At 41.9% G+C, this 17452-nt stretch overlaps 1 protein-coding gene across 1 annotated transcript in view; it reads left to right on the forward strand.

The window, feature by feature from the left end:
• Nucleotides 1–17452, forward strand: part of PCCB (propionyl-CoA carboxylase subunit beta) — a 91863-nt gene that overhangs the window by 11078 nt on the left and 63333 nt on the right. The window contains exon 6 of the mRNA XM_032629926.1: nt 5934–6044. Coding sequence (XP_032485817.1) covers nt 5934–6044 — 111 coding nt within the window. The remainder of the gene's footprint in view (nt 1–5933; nt 6045–17452) is intronic.

Below are 17452 nucleotides of genomic sequence, written 5' to 3' on the forward strand. Positions count from 1 at the left end.
TTCACTAGTTGATGGACATTTGGGTAGTTTTTACATTTTGAATATCATAAATAATGCTGCTATGGACATTTGTATATAGCTCATCGTGTGGACATATGTTTTCATAACCTTTGAGTAGATTCCTAAGAGTGAAATTGTTGGATCAAATTATTGAACCCAAGTTCTTGTGCCCAATGCACAGTGAAGCCAAACAAATGGAAATGTCGGAGATTGGAGCGGAGAAAAGTTTATTGTAGGGCCAAGCAAAGACCTGAACTCCTCCATGGGTTTCAGGGAAGAGTTTTTAAGGGGAAGGTGAGGGAGGGTAGTAGGAGGGTGTGTGTGTCTGATTGGTTGGTGGTGAGGTAGCAGGGTGGTGTTTCAGGAATCTCAGCCATCAGCCTTCTGGTTCCAACCAGTCTGGGGTCCACATGCTTGTGCTCAGGGGGCCTGAGTTCCTGTAGAAGAACTCAGAGATATGTATGGAATTGTTATGCACATCCTCTGAGGAGGAACCAGGCCCAGGCCCCATGCCGCACTATTATTTCTTTCTGCATTCCCTCAATCCCCTAATTAGTAACTATTTGAGTCTGCCCTTTGGAACTCAGGGAAGGTCTAGGAGGCTAAAACCTTTTTCCTACAAACAAGAAATGGGGGACACAGAAAGGCTTTTGTACTTGGGAGGGCCTCACAGGGTCCTTCTCGGCTTCATTATAAGTTTATGTATAACTTTTTAAGAAACTGCCAAATTTTTTCCCAAGGTGACTGTACCCTTTTATATTACCACAAGCAGTGTAATTGGGGGTTTCTGGTTCTCCCCATTCTTGTTGACACGTAGCATCGTCAGTCTTTTCCATTATAGTCATTTCAGTGGTAAGTGGTGGTATCTCTCCGTGGTTTTAATTTGCATTTCCCATCTCACTAATCCTGTTGAGTATCTTTTTACGTACATGGTAGTCATTTGTATATCTTCTTTGCTGAAATGTTTGTTCAGATCTTTTGCTCATTTTGTAATTGGATTTTGGGTAAGAGTTCTTTATATATTCAGGATACAAGTCTTCTATCAGATATATGATTTTCAATTTTTTTTAAGTCTATCTTGTTTAATGTGTCATTTAAAGCTTGTGTTTCCTTATTTACTTTCATTTTGGATGATCTGTCCATTGGTGAAAGTGTGGTGTTAACGTCCCCTACTATGACTGTGTTACTGTCAATTTCCCCTTTTATGGCTGTTAGCATGTGCCCTATGTATTGAGGTGCTCTTATGTTGGCTGCATAAATATTTACAATTGTTATATCTTCTTGTATTGATCCGTTGATCATTATGTAGTGTCCTGTGTCTCTTGTAATAGTGTTTATTTTAAAGTATTTTTTCTGATATGAGAATTGCTGTTCCAGCTTTCTTTTGATTTCCATTTGCATGGGATGTGTTTTTCCATGCCCTCACTTTCAGTCTGTATGTGTCCCTAGGTCTGAAGTGGTTCTCTTGTAGCAGCATATATATGGGTCTTGTTTTTGTATCCATTTAGCCAGTCAGTGTCTTTTGGTTGCAGCATTTAATCCATTTATATTTAAGGTAGCTATCAATATGTATGTTCCTGTTACCATTTTCTTAATTCTTTTGGGTTTGTTATTGTAGGTCTTTTCTTTCTCTTGTGTTTACTGCCTAGAGAAGATCCTTTAGCATTTGTTGTAAAGCTGGTTTGGTGGTGCTGAATTCTCTTACCTTTTGCTTGTCTGTAAAGGTTTTAACTTCTCTGTCGAATCTGAATGAGATCCTTGCTGCGTAGAATAATCTTGCTTGTAGGTTTTCCCCTTCCATCACTTTAAATATGTCCTGCCACTCCCTTCTTTGTTGTGGAGTTTCTGCTAAAAGATCAGCTGTTAACCTTATGGGTATTCCCTTGTATGTTAGTTGTTGCTTTTCCATTGCTGCTTTTAATATTTTTTCTTTGTATTCAGTTTTTGATAGTTTCATTGATATGTGTCTTGGCGTGTTTCTCCTTGGATTTATCCTGTATGGGACTCTCTGCTTCCTGGACTTGATTGACTGTTTCCTTTCCCATGTTAGGGACGTTTTTGACTATAATCTCTTCAAATATTTTCTCAGACCCTTTCTTTTTCTATTCTTCTTCCGGGACCGTTATAATTCGAATGTTGGTGTGTTTAATGTTGTCCCAGAGGTCTCTGAGACTGTCCTCAATTCTTTTCATTATTTTTTTTATTCTGCTCCTCGGCAGTTCTTTCCACTATTGTATCTTGCAGGTCACTTATTCATTCTTCTGCCTCAGTTATTTTGCTATTGATTCCTTCTAGAGTATTATTAATTTCAGTTATTGTTTTCATCACTGTTTGTTTGCTCTTTAGTTCTTCTAGACTCTTGTTAAATGTCTCTTGTATTTTCTTCATTCTGTTCCCGAGATTTTTGAACATCTTTACTGTCATTTTATTTTATTTTATTTTAAAAAATTTTTTGCGGTACGCGGGCCTCTCACTGTTGTGGCCTCTCCCGTTGCGGAGCACAGGCTCCGGATGCACAGGTTCAGCAGCCATGGCTTACGGGCCCAGCCGCTCCGCGGCATGTGGGATCTTCCCGGACTGGGGCATGAACCTGTGTCCCCTGCATCGGCAGGCAGACTCTCAACCTCTGCACCACCAGCAAGCCCTACTGTCATTATTTTCAATTCTTTTTCAGGTAGGTTGCCTATTTCGTCTTCATTTATCTGGTTTTTTAGGTTTTTACCTTGCTCCTTCATCTGTAACATATTTTTTTGTTGTTTCTTTTTTGTTTTTTTTGTTTTTGGATAGGTGGGGCGGTATTCCTGCCTTACTGGTTGTTTGGCTTGAGGCATCCAGCATTGGAGTTTGCAGGCAGTTGGATAGATCTGGGTCTTAGTGCTGAGATTAATACCTCCAGGAGACCTCACTCCGATTAATATTTGCTGGGGTCTGAGGTTCTCTGTTAGTCCAGCAGTTTGGACTCAGAGCTCCCACCACAGGAGCTCGGGCCCAGCCTCTGGCCGGGGAACCAAGATCCCGCAAGCTATGTGGTGTGGCAAAAAAAAAAGAAAAAAAAAAAAGAAAAGGAGCAAAGAATATCAAAGAATAAAAAACAAAATAAGGGCTTCCCTGGTGGCACAGGTTGAGAGTCCGCCTGCCGATGCAGGGGACATGGGTTCGTGCCGCAGTCTGGGAAGATCCCACATGCTGTGGAGTGGCTGGGCCCGTCAGCCATGGCTGCTGAGCCTGTGCGTCTGGAGCCTGTGCTCCACAATGGGAGAGGCCACAACAGTGAGAGACCCGCGTAACGCAAAAAAAATTAAAAAAATTTAAAAAATAAAATAAAATTAGAAACGTAAAAAATATATTAGGAAACATAAAAATATAATTGAAACAACTACAACAAGGTAATATAAAACCACAACAGAAAAAATAGAAAAAAAGTGGGGGCATGGGGGGAACAAGCCAAAAGGAGAGAACAGTAACAAAGTATGAAGAATAAAATAAAATTGGAAAATAAAAAATTTATTAGGAAATATAAAAATATAAATGAATCAACAATAGTGAATCAACAAGGTAAAACAGTACCCCAATCTAAAAGAGGAAAAATGAAAAAGAAAAAAGAAGACTTGGCTCTTGGGGTGGAGTTTAGGAGGGGTGGAACTTAGGCAGGGGCAGGGTTTAGGGTGGGGTGGAACTTAGGCCGGTGGGGGGGTGAGGTCTGAGCATGAGGCAGGGCCTTTGCTTAGGACCGTGTCACTGGGGGTTCCTCCCATCCCCTTAGGTGTCTGTGGTCCCCCACCGGTGCCTAGTAGGTGCCCTAGTTGTGCAGAGACATGAATTCTGCATCCTCCTAGTCTGCCATCTTGACTCCCCCCTCTGCCGAGTACGTTCTTGCTTCAGTTTCTGACATATCCGTTGCCCTCCAGGCCATCGGGTGGGCTGGTTCCTGACTGGCGTGCACACTCTGTGCTGGTGGTAGCCTGGAATTCCACACCTGGAGAAACTTTTCAGCTAGCGGGGCAGCCGTAGGGAGGTGGACAGGGGCCATCTCCATAACTTTTTGTCTTGCAAAACTGAAACTCTATACCCATTAAACAGTCACCCCCCGTTATCCTCTCTGCCACCCCCTGGTAACCACCCTTCTACTTTGTCTCTATTATTTTGACTAAATAACTTAAGTAAAATTGTACAGTGTTAGTCTTTTTGTGACTGGCTTATTATTTCACTTAGCACAATGTCCTCAAGTTTCATCTATGTTGTAACATGTGACAGGATTTCCTTCCTTTTCAAGGATGAATAATATTCCATTGTATAGATATACCACATTTTGTTTATCCATTTATCTGTTGATGGGCATTTGGGTTGATTCCATGTTTCACCTATTGTGAGTAATGCTGCTATGAATGTGGGTGTACAAGTTATCTCCTTGAGACCCTGTTTTCCATTCTTTTTGGTATATCCCCAGAAGTAGAATTTCTGGATCATTTGGTAATTCTATTTAAAATATTTTGAGGAACCACCATGCTGTTTTGCACAGCAGCTGTACCATTTTACATTCTTACCAATAGTGCACAAGGGTTCCACTTTCTCCACATCCTCACCAACACCACTTGTTTTCTGTTTTTTTGATAGTAGTCATCTTAATGTGTGTGATGTGGTATCTCATTCTAGTTTTGATTTGCATTTCCCTAATGCAAGTGATTTTGAGCTGGAGGGGGAGGAGCTTGCAACAATGGGGTGAGGTGTAACAACAATGGCCACCTAAATTCCTAACTTCACCTCTGATCAGAATCAACAGCCAGCTGTCGGAGCATAGATTTGCGAAATTTGGAGGGCAGGGTCCTTTTTGTCTGCCTCTGTATAAGCCACTGCAGGAACACATGCACAGCTGCATGCCTCATGGCTGGGGGTAGGGGGTGGGTAGGGGTAGCTGCTACAGTGCTACCAGTTGAAATTGACGAAATTAACCGCGATTTGCCCTCTAAATCTTCCTATGGATGTTAAGCCTTCAGTAGGCTTAACAGAGCTCCAGAAAGTTACATCAGACAGATTCTGCCAGTGTAATTTTTGTCCAGGTGGGGAGACAGATTCCTGATGCTTCCCATTCTACCATCTTCTCGGAATCCTCTCTGTGGATGCCTTTTTGTGCTGTCGTGAGCTATGTCCTGTGAATTATAGAAATTGGTCTCAGACCCAGGTCAAGGCTAAAAGTGGACATACTTCTCTTAAGCTGATGGGGCTCAGGGAAGGTTAGAAGCTGGGGGATGGGCAAGGAGTCATTGGGCTCTTATCTTTCCTGGGTCTTCAAGCCCCCTGGGAAATCTTGTTTTTCCTGGAAGGTGGCCTGAGGCTTGGCTCTTCACCTTTGTCCCTATGGAACCTTTTTGCCTTCTGCCACCTCCCTATTGCCCATCTGCCCTGTATAGGGGTGGGCAGACATTGAAGACTGAGTAAAGTAGCACCTGCCTCTTAGCCTTGCCTTGTAACTGTTGGGCATCCTCTGTGGAGGGTGTGAAGGGGCTCCAAGTAGAGGTCATGGATCCAGGGTAAGTGTTGGCCCTGTATATTCCACCTAAGGTTTTCTTTCATTATTCCAGCCAGTTTTGTACAGACAGGGGTCCTTGCCTGAGGTGTGTTTAGAGCTGGGGTGAGAGTGGTAGGATTCTCTCTGAGCTCATGTCCTGGTGGAGCTTTCGGGGAACTACCGCCCTGCCAAGGAGAGAAGAGGTTTTACTTGCCCCAGAAAGTAATATGCCAACCATCCCACCAGCTATGGGAAAAGTTGCATATACAATATTCTGGAAGAAACTGTACAGATTAGGCCTCTTGTCTCTAGGATAGAATTTCTGTGAATAAAAGCCAAATGTACTTTTATTGTTGCCTCTGTCTTTCTGCAGGTAATGCCTCGAACACCTCTGTAACCAGATGCCTTTGCCTTTCTCTTTTGGCAGAGGAATGTCACGGCATCCGGAGTCATCCCTCAGATTTCTCTGATCATGGGCCCATGTGCTGGTGGGGCTGTCTACTCCCCGGCCCTAACAGACTTCACGTTCATGGTAAAGGTAAGAAAAGGACCTGGTTCTCCTGCCCTTTGAGAGTTGTGCAGTACCTCACCTGCAATAACAATAATTCCTGACCCAGATCTGGGTTGTTATCTGCACGCTTATTGGATTTCAGTGCAGTGCTGATAAGGTCTTGGTGGAGAGAAGGTTTTGGCATGAAGACTGTAGCTTGTGTGGGTTCAGTGGCAGAATGTGCTTGTCTACTTCATTGGTGGGTGATTTTACTTGTTGATCTGAATTGCAAATGATTTTCAGGTAATCAAAGGTCCTATCCTCTGCCCAGACAGATGATCGTTTACTGAATCCTATTCAGAAAGTTTCTCATGGAAAGCTTTTCTGTAAACTGCTTCACTAGGAGGTTGTTTCTTATGTCCCACCTTTATTTCTTCAGCTGTTTGCCATTTTATTACATTTTGTCTATGATGGTAATGGTAAATCTGATCTCCAACTTCATTGTAAAGAGGTCCATATCTTTATTACATGATTTATATGAAATGATATTTTTAAATGATTTTTAAAAGAAGCCTATTTGAAATCATACATGGGTAATTACCTTTAACCTGATACTTAAAAAAGAAATCAGTCTTTTCCTCTTAAATATTTTTAACCATAATGAGCAATAAATGTCAAGACAGGGCTTTCCTGGTGGTGCAGTGGTTGAGAGTCCCCGCCGATGCAGGGGACATGGGTTCGTGCCCCGGTCCGGGAAGATCCCACATGCTGCGGAGCGGCTAGGCCCGTGAGCCGTGGCCGCTGAGCCTGTGCGTCTGGAGCCTGTGCTCCGCGACGGAAGAGGCCACAACAGTGAGAGGCCCGCGTACCGCAAACAAACAAACAAAAAATGTCAAGACAAATTATGGGGCAAAAAGGAAAGAGATTCATCCAGTATGAAAACAGTGTAAATAGAGGAGCATTAAATAGAGTAGGAAATACTTTTCTCTTTGGCAGTAGGAATTAAAGTTTAACAAAGTGCTTACCCCTTGACTCAACTATTCTTTCTTGGTGACAGGTTAAAAGCAACTTAAATGTTCAATGTTCAGTTTAGGGTGGACTTTAAAAATTAAGATGAACACATCTCTTATTTCCTGAGCAAAGCAGGATTCCTTGAACTTTGCCCACTAAATCTATATATGCCATACCTACGTGGTGCTACCCCAATTGTGTCCTACCTGGCAGGAATGGAGGTGTGGGATAAATTCTTCTGGCCATTCTTTCCTCCTCTCCCTACATACATGCTGGAAAATTCTAAACTGCTTTCTCTTATTTTTTTTAAATTAATTTATTCTTTTTTTTGGCTGTGTTGGGTCTTCATTGCTGCACATGGGCTTTCTCTAGTTGAGGCGAGTGGGGCTGCTCTTCATTGCAGTGCGCTGGCTTCTCACTGCGGTGGCTTCTCGTTGCAGAGCACGGGCTCTAGGCGCGTAGGCTTCAGTAGTTGTGGCATGTGGGCTCAGTAGTTGTGGCTTGCAGACTCTAGAGCACAGTCTCAGTAGTTGTGGTGCACGGGCTTAGTTGCTCCGTGGCATGTGGGATCTACCCGGACCAGGGCTCGAACCCTTGTTCCCTGCATTGGCCAGGCAGATTCTTAACCACTGCACCACCAGGGAAGCCCTGCTTTGTCTTATTTTTTTTTATTTTTTTAATTTTTTTTTTTAAACATCTTTATTGGGGTATAATTGCTTTACAATGGTGTGTTAGTTTCTGCTTTATAACAAAGTGAATCAGCTATACATATACATATGTTCCCATATGTCTTCCCTCTTGCGTCTCCCTCCCTCCCACTCTCCCCATCCCACCCTTCCAGGCTGTCACAAAGCACCGAGCTAATATCCCTGTGCCTTGCGGCTGCTTCCCCCCAGCTATCTACCTTACTACGTTTGTTAGTGTGTATATGTCCATGACTCTCTCTCGCCCTGTCAAAACTCACCCTTCCCCCTCCCCATATCCTCAAGTCCGTTCTCCAGTAGGTCTGCGTCTTTATTCCTGTCTTACCCCTAGGTTCTTCATGACATTTTTTTCCCTTAAATTCCATATATATGTGTTAGCATACGGTATTTGTCTTTTTCTTTCTGACTTACTTCACTCTGTATGACAGACTCTAGGTCTATCCATCTCATTACAAATAGCTCAATTTCATTTCTTTTTAAGGCTGAGTACTATTCCATTGTGTATATGTGCCACATCTTCTTTATCCATTCATCCGATGATGGGCGCTTAGGTTGTTTCCATCTCCGGGCTATTGTAAATAGAGCTGCAATGAACATTTTGGTACATGACTCTTTTTGAATTTTGGTTTTCTCAGGGTATATGCCCAGTAGTGGGATTGCTGGGTCATATGGTAATTCTATTTGTAGTTTTTTAAGGAACCTCCATACTGTTCTCCATAGTGGCTGAACCATTTCACATTCCCACCAGCAGTGCAAGAGTGTCCCCTTTTCTCCACACCCTCTCCAGCATTTATTGTTTATAGATTTTTTGATGATGGCCATTCTGACTGGTGTGAGATGATATCTCATTGTAGTTTTGATTTGCATTTCTCTAATGATTAATGATGTTGAGCATTCTTTCATGTGTTTGTTGGCATTCTGTATATCTTCTTTGGAGAAATGTCTATTTAGGTCTTCTGCCCATTTTTGGATGGGGTTGTTTGTTTTTCTGTTATTGAGCTGCATGAGCTGCTTGTAAATTTTGGAGATTAATCCTTTGTCAGTTGCTTCATTTGCAAATGTTTTCTCCCATTCTGAGGGTTGTCTTTTGGTCTTGGTTATGGTTTCCTTTGCTGTGCAAAAGCTTTGAAGTTTCATTAGGTCCCATTTGTTTATTTTTGTTTTTATTTCCATTACTCTAGGAGGTGGGTCAGAAAGGATCTTGCTGTGATTTATGTCATAGAGTGTTCTTCCTATGTTTTCTTCTAAGAGTTTGATAGTTTCTGGCCTTACATTTAGGTCTTTAATCCATTTTGAGCTTATTTTTGTGTATGGTGTTAGAGAGTGATCTAATCTCATACTTTTACATGTACCTGTCAAGATTTCCCAGCACCATTTATTGAAGAGGCTGTCCTTTCTCCACTGTACATTCCTGCCTCCTTTATCAAAGATAAGGTGTCCATATGTGTGTGGGTTTATCTCTGGGCTTTCTATCCTGTTCCACTGAGGTATCTTTCTGTTTTTGTGCCAGTACCATACTGTCTTGATTACTGTTGCTTTGTAATATAGTCTTAAGTCAGGGAGCCTGATTCCTCCAGCTCCTTTTTTCGTTCTCAAGATTGCTTTGGCTATTTGGGGTCTTTTGTGTTTCCATACAAATTGCGAAATTTTTTGTTCTAGTTCTGTGAAAAATGCCAGTGGTAGTTTGATAGGGATTGCATTGAATCTGTAGATTGCTTTGGGTAGTAGAGTCATTTTCACAATGTTGATTCTTCCCATCCAAGAACATGGTATATCTCTCCATCTATTTGTATCATCTTTAATTTCTTTCATCAGTGTCTTATAATTTTCTGCATACAGCTCTTTCGTCTCCTTAGGTAGGTTTATTCCTAGATATTTTATTCTTTTTGTTGCAATGGTAAATGGGAGTGTTTTCTTGATTTCACTTTCAGATTTTTCATCATTAGTATATAGGAATGCCAGAGATTTCTGTGCATTAATTTTGTATCCTGCTACTTTACCAAATTCACTGATTAGCTCTAGTAGTTTTCTGGTAGCATCTTTAGGATTCTCTATGTATAGTATCATGTCATCTGCAAACAGTGACAGCTTTACTTCTTCTTTTCCGATTTGGATTCCTTTTATTTCCTTTTCTTCTCTGATTGCTGTCGCTAAAACTTCCAAAACTATGTTGAATAAGAGTGGTGAGAGTGGGCAACCTTGTCTTGTTCCTGATCTTAGTGGAAATGCTTTCAGTTTTTCACCATTGAGGATGATGTTTGCTGTGGGCTTGTCATATATGGCCTTTATTATGTTGAGGAAAGTTCCCTCTATGCCTACTTTCTGGAGGGTTTTTATCATAAATGGGTGTTGAATTTTGTCGAAAGCTTTCTCTGCATCTATTGAGATGATCATATGGTTTTTCTCCTTCAATTTGTTAATATGGTTTATCACATTGATAGATTTCCGTATATTGAAGAATCCTTGCTTTCCTGGAATAAACCCCACTTGATCATGGTGTATGATCCTTTTAATGTGCTGTTGGATTCTGTTTGCTAGTATTTTGTTGAGGATTTTTGCATCTATGTTCATCAGTGATATTGGCCTGTAGTTTTCTTTCTTTGTGACATCCTTGTCTGGTTTTGGTATCAAGGTGATGGTGGCCTCGTAGAAGGAATTTGGGAGTGTTCCTCCCTCTGCTATATTTTGGAAGAGTTCGAGAAGGATAGGTGTTAGCTCTTCTCTAAACGTTTGATAGAATTCACGTGTGAAGCCATCTGGTCCTGGGCTTTTGTTTGTTGGAAGGTTTTTAATCACAGTTTCAATTTCAGTGCTTGTGATTGGTCTGTTCATATTTTCTATTTCTTCCTGATTCAGTCTTGGCAGGTTGTGCATTTCTAAGAATTTGTCCATTTCTTCCAGATTGTCCATTTTATTGGCATAGAGTTGCTTGTAGTAATCTCTCATGATTTTTTTTATTTCTGCAGTGTCAGTTGTTACTTCTCCTTTTTCATTTCTAATTCTATTGATTTGAGTCTTCTCCCTTTTTTTCTTGATGAGTCTGGCTAGCAGTTTATCTATTTTGTTTATCTTCTCAAAGAACCAGCTTTTAGTTTTATTGATCTTTGCTATCGTCTCCTTCATTTCTTTTTCATTTATTTCTGATCTGATTTTTATGATTTCTTTCCTTCTGCTAGCTTTGGGGTTTTTTGGTTCTTCTTTCTCTAATTGCTTGAGGTGCAAGGTTAGGTTGTTTATTCGAGATGTTTCCTGCTTCTTAAGGTGGGCTTGTATTGCTATAAACTTCCCCCTTAGAACTGCTTTTGCTGCATCCCATAGGTTTTGGGTCGTTGTGTCTCTGTTGTCATTTGTTTCTAGGTATTTTTTAATTTCCTCTTTGATTTCTTCAGTGATCACTTCATTATTAAGTAGTGTATTGTTTAGCCTCCATGTGTTTGTATTTTTTACAGATCTTTTCCTGTAATTGATATCTAGTCTCATGGCGTTGTGGTCAGAAAAGATACTTGATACAATTTCAATTTTCTTAAATTTACCAAGGCTTGATTTGTGACCCAAGATATGATCTATCCTGGAGAATGTTCCATGAGCACTTGAGAAAAATGTGTATTCTGTTGTTTTTGGATGGAGCGTCCTATAAATATCAATTAAGTCCATCTTGTTTAATGTATCATTTAAAGCTTGTGTTTCCTTATTTATTTTCATTTTGGATGATCTGTCCATGGGTGAAAGTGGGGTGTTAAAGTCCCCTACTATGAATGTGTTACTGTTGATCTCCCCTTTTATGGTTGTTAGTATTTGCCTTATGTATTGAGGTGCTCCTATGTTGGGTGCATAAATATTTACAATTGTTATATCTTCTTCTTGGATCGATCCCTTGATCATTATGTAGTGTCCTTCTTTGTCCCTTTTAATAGTCCTTATTTTAAAGTCCATTTTGTCTGATACGAGAATTGCTACTCCAGCTTTCTTTTGGTTTCCATTTGCATGGAATATCTTTTTCCATCCCCTAACTTTCAGTCTGTATGTGTCTCTAGGTCTGAAGTGGGTCTCTTGTAGACAGCATATATAAGGGTCTTGTTTTTGTATCCATTCAGGCAATCTGTGTCTTTTGGTGGGAGCATTTAGTCCATTTACATTTAAGGTAATTATCGATATGTATGTTCCTATTCCCATTTTCTATATTGTTTTGGGTTCGCTACTATAGGTCGTTTTCTTCTCTTGTGTTTCTTTTCTAGAGAAGTTCCTTTAGCATTTGTTGTAAAGCTGGTTTGGTGGTGCTGAACTCTCTCAGCTTTTGCTTGTCTGTAAAGGTTTTAATTTCTCCATCAAATGTGAATGAGATCCTTGCTGGGTAGAGTAGTCTTGGTTGCAGGCTTTACTCCTTCATCACTTTCAGTATGTCCTGCCACTCCCTTCTGGCTTGTAGGGTTTCTGCTGAGAGATCAGCTGTTAACCTTATGGGGATTCCCTTGTGTGTTATTTGTTGTTTTTCCCTTGCTGCTTTTAATATGCTTTCTTTGTATTTAATTTTTGACAGTTTGATTAATATGTGTCTTGGCGTGTTTCTCCTTGTGTTTATCCTGTATGGGACTCTCTGTGCTTACTGGACTTGATTAACTATTTCCTTTCCCATATTAGGCAAGTTTTCAACTATAATCTCTTCAAATATTTTCTCAGACCCTTTCTTTCTTTCTTCTTCTTCTGGAACCCCTATAATTCGAATGTTGGTGCGTTTCATGTTGTCCCAGAGGTCTCTGAGACTGTCCTCAGTTCTTTTCATTCTTTTTTCTTTATTCTGCTCTGCAGTAGTTATTTCCACTACTTTATCTTCCAGGTCACTTATCCGTTCTTCTGCCTCAGTTATTCTGCTATTGATCCTATCTAGAGTGGTTTTAATTTCATTTATTGCATTGTTCATCGTTGCTTGTTTCATCTTTAGTTCTTGTAGGTCCTTGTTAACTGTTTCTTGCATTTTGTCCATTCTACTTCCAGGATTTCGGATCATCCTTACTATCATTATTCTGAATTCTTTATCAGGTAGATTGCCTATTTCCTCTTCATTTGTTAGGTCTGGTGGGTTTTTATCTTGCTCCTTCATCTGCTGTGTGTTTTTCTGTCTTCTCATTTTGCTTATCTTACTGTGTTTGGGGTCTCCTTTTTGCAGGCTGCACGTTCGTAGTTCCCGTTGTTTTTGATGTCTGTCTCCAGTGGCTAAGGTTGTTTCAGTGGGTTGTGTAGGCTTCCTGGTGGAGGGGACTAGTGCCTGTGTTGTGCTGGATGAGGCTGGATCTTGTCTCTCTAGTGGGCAGGTTCACATCTGGTGGTGTGTTTTGGGGTGTCTGTGGCCTTATTATGATTTTAGGCAGCCTCTCTGCTAATGGGTGGGGTTGTGTTCCTGTTTTGCTAGTTGTTTGGCATAGGTTGTCCAGCACTGTGGCTTGCTGGTCGTTGAGTGAAGCTGGGTGCTGGTGTTAAGATGGAGGTCTCTGGGAGATTTCCACCGTTTAATATTATGTGGAGCTGGGAGGTCTCTTGTTGACCAGTGTCCTGAAGTTGGCTCTCCTACCTCAGAGGCAGAGCCCTGACTCCTGGTTGGAGCACCAAGAGCCTTTCATCCACACAGCTCAGAATAAAAGGGAGAAAAAATAGAGAGAATTAGTAGAAGTATGAGTAAAGAAAGAAGGAAAGGTGGAAAGGAAGGAAGGAAAAAGAAGCAAAGAAGGAAAGAAAGGAGGGAGGGAGGGAGGAAGGAAGGAAGGAGGGAAAGAAGGATAAAAGACAGAAAGAAAGATGATACAGTAAAAATAAAATAAAGTATAATATAGTTATTGAATTAAAAAATATTTAAAAAAAAAAATAAGGGACGGATAGAACCTTAGGACAAATGTTGGAAGCAAAGCTATATAGAGAAAATCTTACACAGAAGCATACACATGCACCTTCACAAAAAGAGGTAAAGGGGGAAAAATCATAAATCTTGCTCTCAGAGACCACCTCCTCAATTTGGGGTGATTCGTTGTCTAAAGGAGGGAAGGAAGGAAAGAAAGAAAGAACGAAGGTAAAGTATAATAAAGTTATTACAATTAAACTTAATTATTAAGAAAAAGAATTTTAAAAAAAAAATCATGGACGGATAGAGCCCTAGGACAAATGGTGGAAGCAAGAGTATACAGACAAGATCTCACACAGAAGCATACACGTACACATTCACAAAAAGAGGAAAAGGGAAAAAAAATCATAGACCTCGCTCCTAAATTCCCCCTCTTCAATTTGGGATCATTCCTTGTCTATTCAGGTATTCCACAGATGCAGGGTATATCAAGTTGATTGTGGAGCTTTAATCCGCTGCTTCTGTGGCTGCTGGGAGAGATTTCCCTTTCTCTTCTTTGTTCTCACAGCTCACAGGAGCTCAGCTTTGGATTTGGCCCTGCCTCTGCGTGTAGGTCGCTGGAGGGCGTCTGTTTTTTCGCTCAGACAGGACGGGGTTAAAGGAGCTGCTGATTCGGGGCCTCTGGCTCACTCAGGCGGGGGGTTGGGGGATGGGGGTAGGAGGGGCACTACGTGCGGGGCGGGCCTGCGGCGGCAGAGGCAGCGTGACGTTGCGGCAGAGGCCGGCGTGACGTTGCACCAGCCTGAGGCCCGCCGTGCGTTGTCCCGGGGAAGTTGTCCCTGGATCCCGGGAACCTGGCAGTGGCGGGCTGCACAGGCTCCGCGGAAGAGGGGTGTGGAGAGTGACCTGTGCTCGCACACAGGCCCCTTGGTGGCGGCAGCAGCAGCCTTAGCGTCTCCTGCCCATCTCTGGGGTCCGCGGTTTTAGCCGCGGCTCGCGCCCGTCTCTGGGGTTTGCGCTTTCAGCTGCGGCTCGCGCCCGTCTCTGGGGTTCGCGCTTTTAGCCGCGACTCGCGCCCGTCTCTGGGGTTCGCGCTTTTAGCCGCGGCTCGCGCCCGTCTCTGGAGATCCTTTAAGCAGCGCTCTTAAACCCCTCTCCTCGCGCACCAGGAAACAAAGAGGGAAGAAAGAGTCTCTTGCCTCTTCGGCAGGTGCAGGCTTTTCCCCGAACTCCCTCCCGGCTAGTCGTGGTGCACTAACCCCTTCAGGCTATGTTCAAGCCGCCAACCCCAGTCCTCTCCCTGAGCTCCGTCCAAAACCAAAACCCGAGCCTCAGCTTGCAGCCCCGCCCGCCCCGGCGGGTGAGCAGACAAGCCTCTCGGGTTGGTGAGTGCCGGTCGGCACCGATCGTCTGTGCAGGAATCTCCCCGCTCTGCCCTCCGCACCCGTCGCTGTGCACTACTCCGCGGTCCCGAAACTCCCCCCTCCGCCTCCCGCAGTCTCTGCCCGCGGAGGGGCTTCCTAGTGTGTGGAAACTTTTCCTCCTTCACAGCTCCCTCCCACTGGTGCAGGTGCCGTCCTTATTCTTTTGTCTCTGTTTTTTCTTTTTTTCTTTTGCCCTACCCAGGTACGTGGGGAGTTTCTTGCCTTTTGGGAGGTCTGAGGTCTTCTGCCAGCCTTCAGTAGGAGTTCTGTAGGAGTTGTTCCACGTGTGGATGTATTTCTGGTGGATCCATGGGGAGGAAGGCGATCTCCGCGTCTTACTCTTCCGCCATCTTCAAGGTCCCCCCGCTTTGTCTTATTTTTAAAACATTTTTTCCCAGTTTTATTGAGATATAATTGACATATAACATTGTTTAAGTTTAAGGTGTACATTTAAAAAAAAATAATTTATTTATTTTTGGCTGTGTTGGGTCTTCATTGCTGTGCGCAGGCTTTCTCTAGTTGCAGTGAGTGGGGGCTACTCTTTGTTGCGGTGCACGGGCTTCTCATTGCGGTGGCTTCTCTTGTTGCGGAGCACAGGCTCTAGGCGCGCAGGCTTCAGTAGCTGTGACTTGAAGGCTCTAGAGCGCAGGCTCAGTAGTTGTGGCACACAGTATTAGTTGCTCTGCTGCATGTGGGATCTTCCCAGACCAGGGCTCGAACCCGTGCCTCCTTCATTGGCAGGCGGATTCTTAACCACTGTGTCACCAGGGAAGCCCCCTTAAGGTGTACCTGTTGATTTGATACTTACATATTGTAAAATGATTACCCCCATAGTGCTCTCATAATTACCATTTCATTCTTGTGGTGATTAACGTTTAAGATCTACTCTCTTAGCAGTTTTCAAGTATGTGATACATTACTGTTAACTATAATCTCCATGTTGTACATTAGATCCCCGGAACTTCTTCATCTTATAACTGGAAGTTTGTATCTTTTGACCAACATCTCCCCTCACTCCAACACCACCCCCGCTCTTAGTAACCACTATTCTTTTTCTGAGTTCAGCTGTTTTAGGTTCCACGAATAAGTGAGATCATATAGTATTTCTCTTCCTCTGTCTGACTTATTTTACTTAGCATACGCTAAGTGAAATGCCCTAAAGATCCATTCATGTCACGAATGGCAGGATTTCCTTCTTTCTCATGGCTGAATAATATTTCTCTGTGTTTGTCTGTGTGTATGTATGTGTCATGTTTTTTTTATTGATATGGATATCCAGTGGATAATTCTGTGTGTATTTGTATGTATGTCACATTTTTTTTTAATCCATTCATCCATTGATGGACACTTAGGTTGTTTCCATATATTGGCTACTGTGAATAATGCTGCAGTGAAATGGGAATGCAGTCCTCTGTTTGAGGTCCTGATTTTATTTCCTTTGGATATATACCCAGAAGTGGGATTGCTGGATCATTTGGTAGTTCTATTTTTAGTTTTTTGAGGAACCTCCATACTGTTTTCTATAGTGGCTGTATCAATTTATATTCCTACCAAGAGTGCACAGTGTTCCCTTTTCTCCAGAACTTTACTAGCACTTGTTATTTCTTGTCTTTTTGTTAATAGCCATTCTAAGAGGTGTGAGGCTAAAACCTCATTGTGGTTTTGATTTGCATTTCACTGATGATGAGTGATGTTGAGCATCTTTTCATTAGCCATTTGTATGTTTTCTTTGGAAAAATGTCTATTCAGATCCTCTACCCATTTTTTAATCAAAAAATTTTTTTTGCTGTTAAGTTTTATGAGTTCTCTATATATTTTGGATATTAATCCCTTATCAGATATATGATTTGCAAATATTTTCTCCTGTTCGGTAGGTTGCCTTTTCATTTTGTTGATTGTTGCTTTTGCTGTGTAGAAACTTTTTAGTTTGCAGTAGTCCCACTTATCAATTTTTGTTTCTATTGCGTTTGCTTTTGGTATCATCCATAAAATTATTGCCAGGAGCAGTGTCAGGGAGTGTTTCGCCTATGTTTTTTTCTAGGAGTTTTACAGAGTCGGGTCTTTAAGTCTTTAACCTATTTTGAGTTAATTTTTGTGAGTGGTGTAGGATATGTGTCCAGTTTCATCTTCTGCATGTGGTTATCCAGTTTTCCCACCATCATTTATTGAAGAGACTATCTTTTCCCCATTTAGTGTTCTTGGCTCCCTGGTCAAGTATTCGTTGATTGTATATGTGAGAGTTTGTTTCTGGGCTCTTGATTCTGTTCCATTGGACTGTGTTTCTTTTTATGTGATGCCATACTTCTGTAGAAAAATGACATTGGAACTTTGATAGGAGTTGCATTGAATCTATAGATGGCTTTGGGTAGTACAGCCATTTTAACAATATTTTTATAAACATGGGATTTTTTCCCCACTTGTGTCATCTTTGGTGTTTCTCATCAAAGTTCTATAATTTTCAGTGTTTAGATCTTTCACCTCCTTGGT

Source organism: Phocoena sinus, chromosome 4, assembly GCF_008692025.1.
Source record: "Phocoena sinus isolate mPhoSin1 chromosome 4, mPhoSin1.pri, whole genome shotgun sequence".
NCBI lineage: Eukaryota > Metazoa > Chordata > Mammalia > Artiodactyla > Phocoenidae > Phocoena > Phocoena sinus.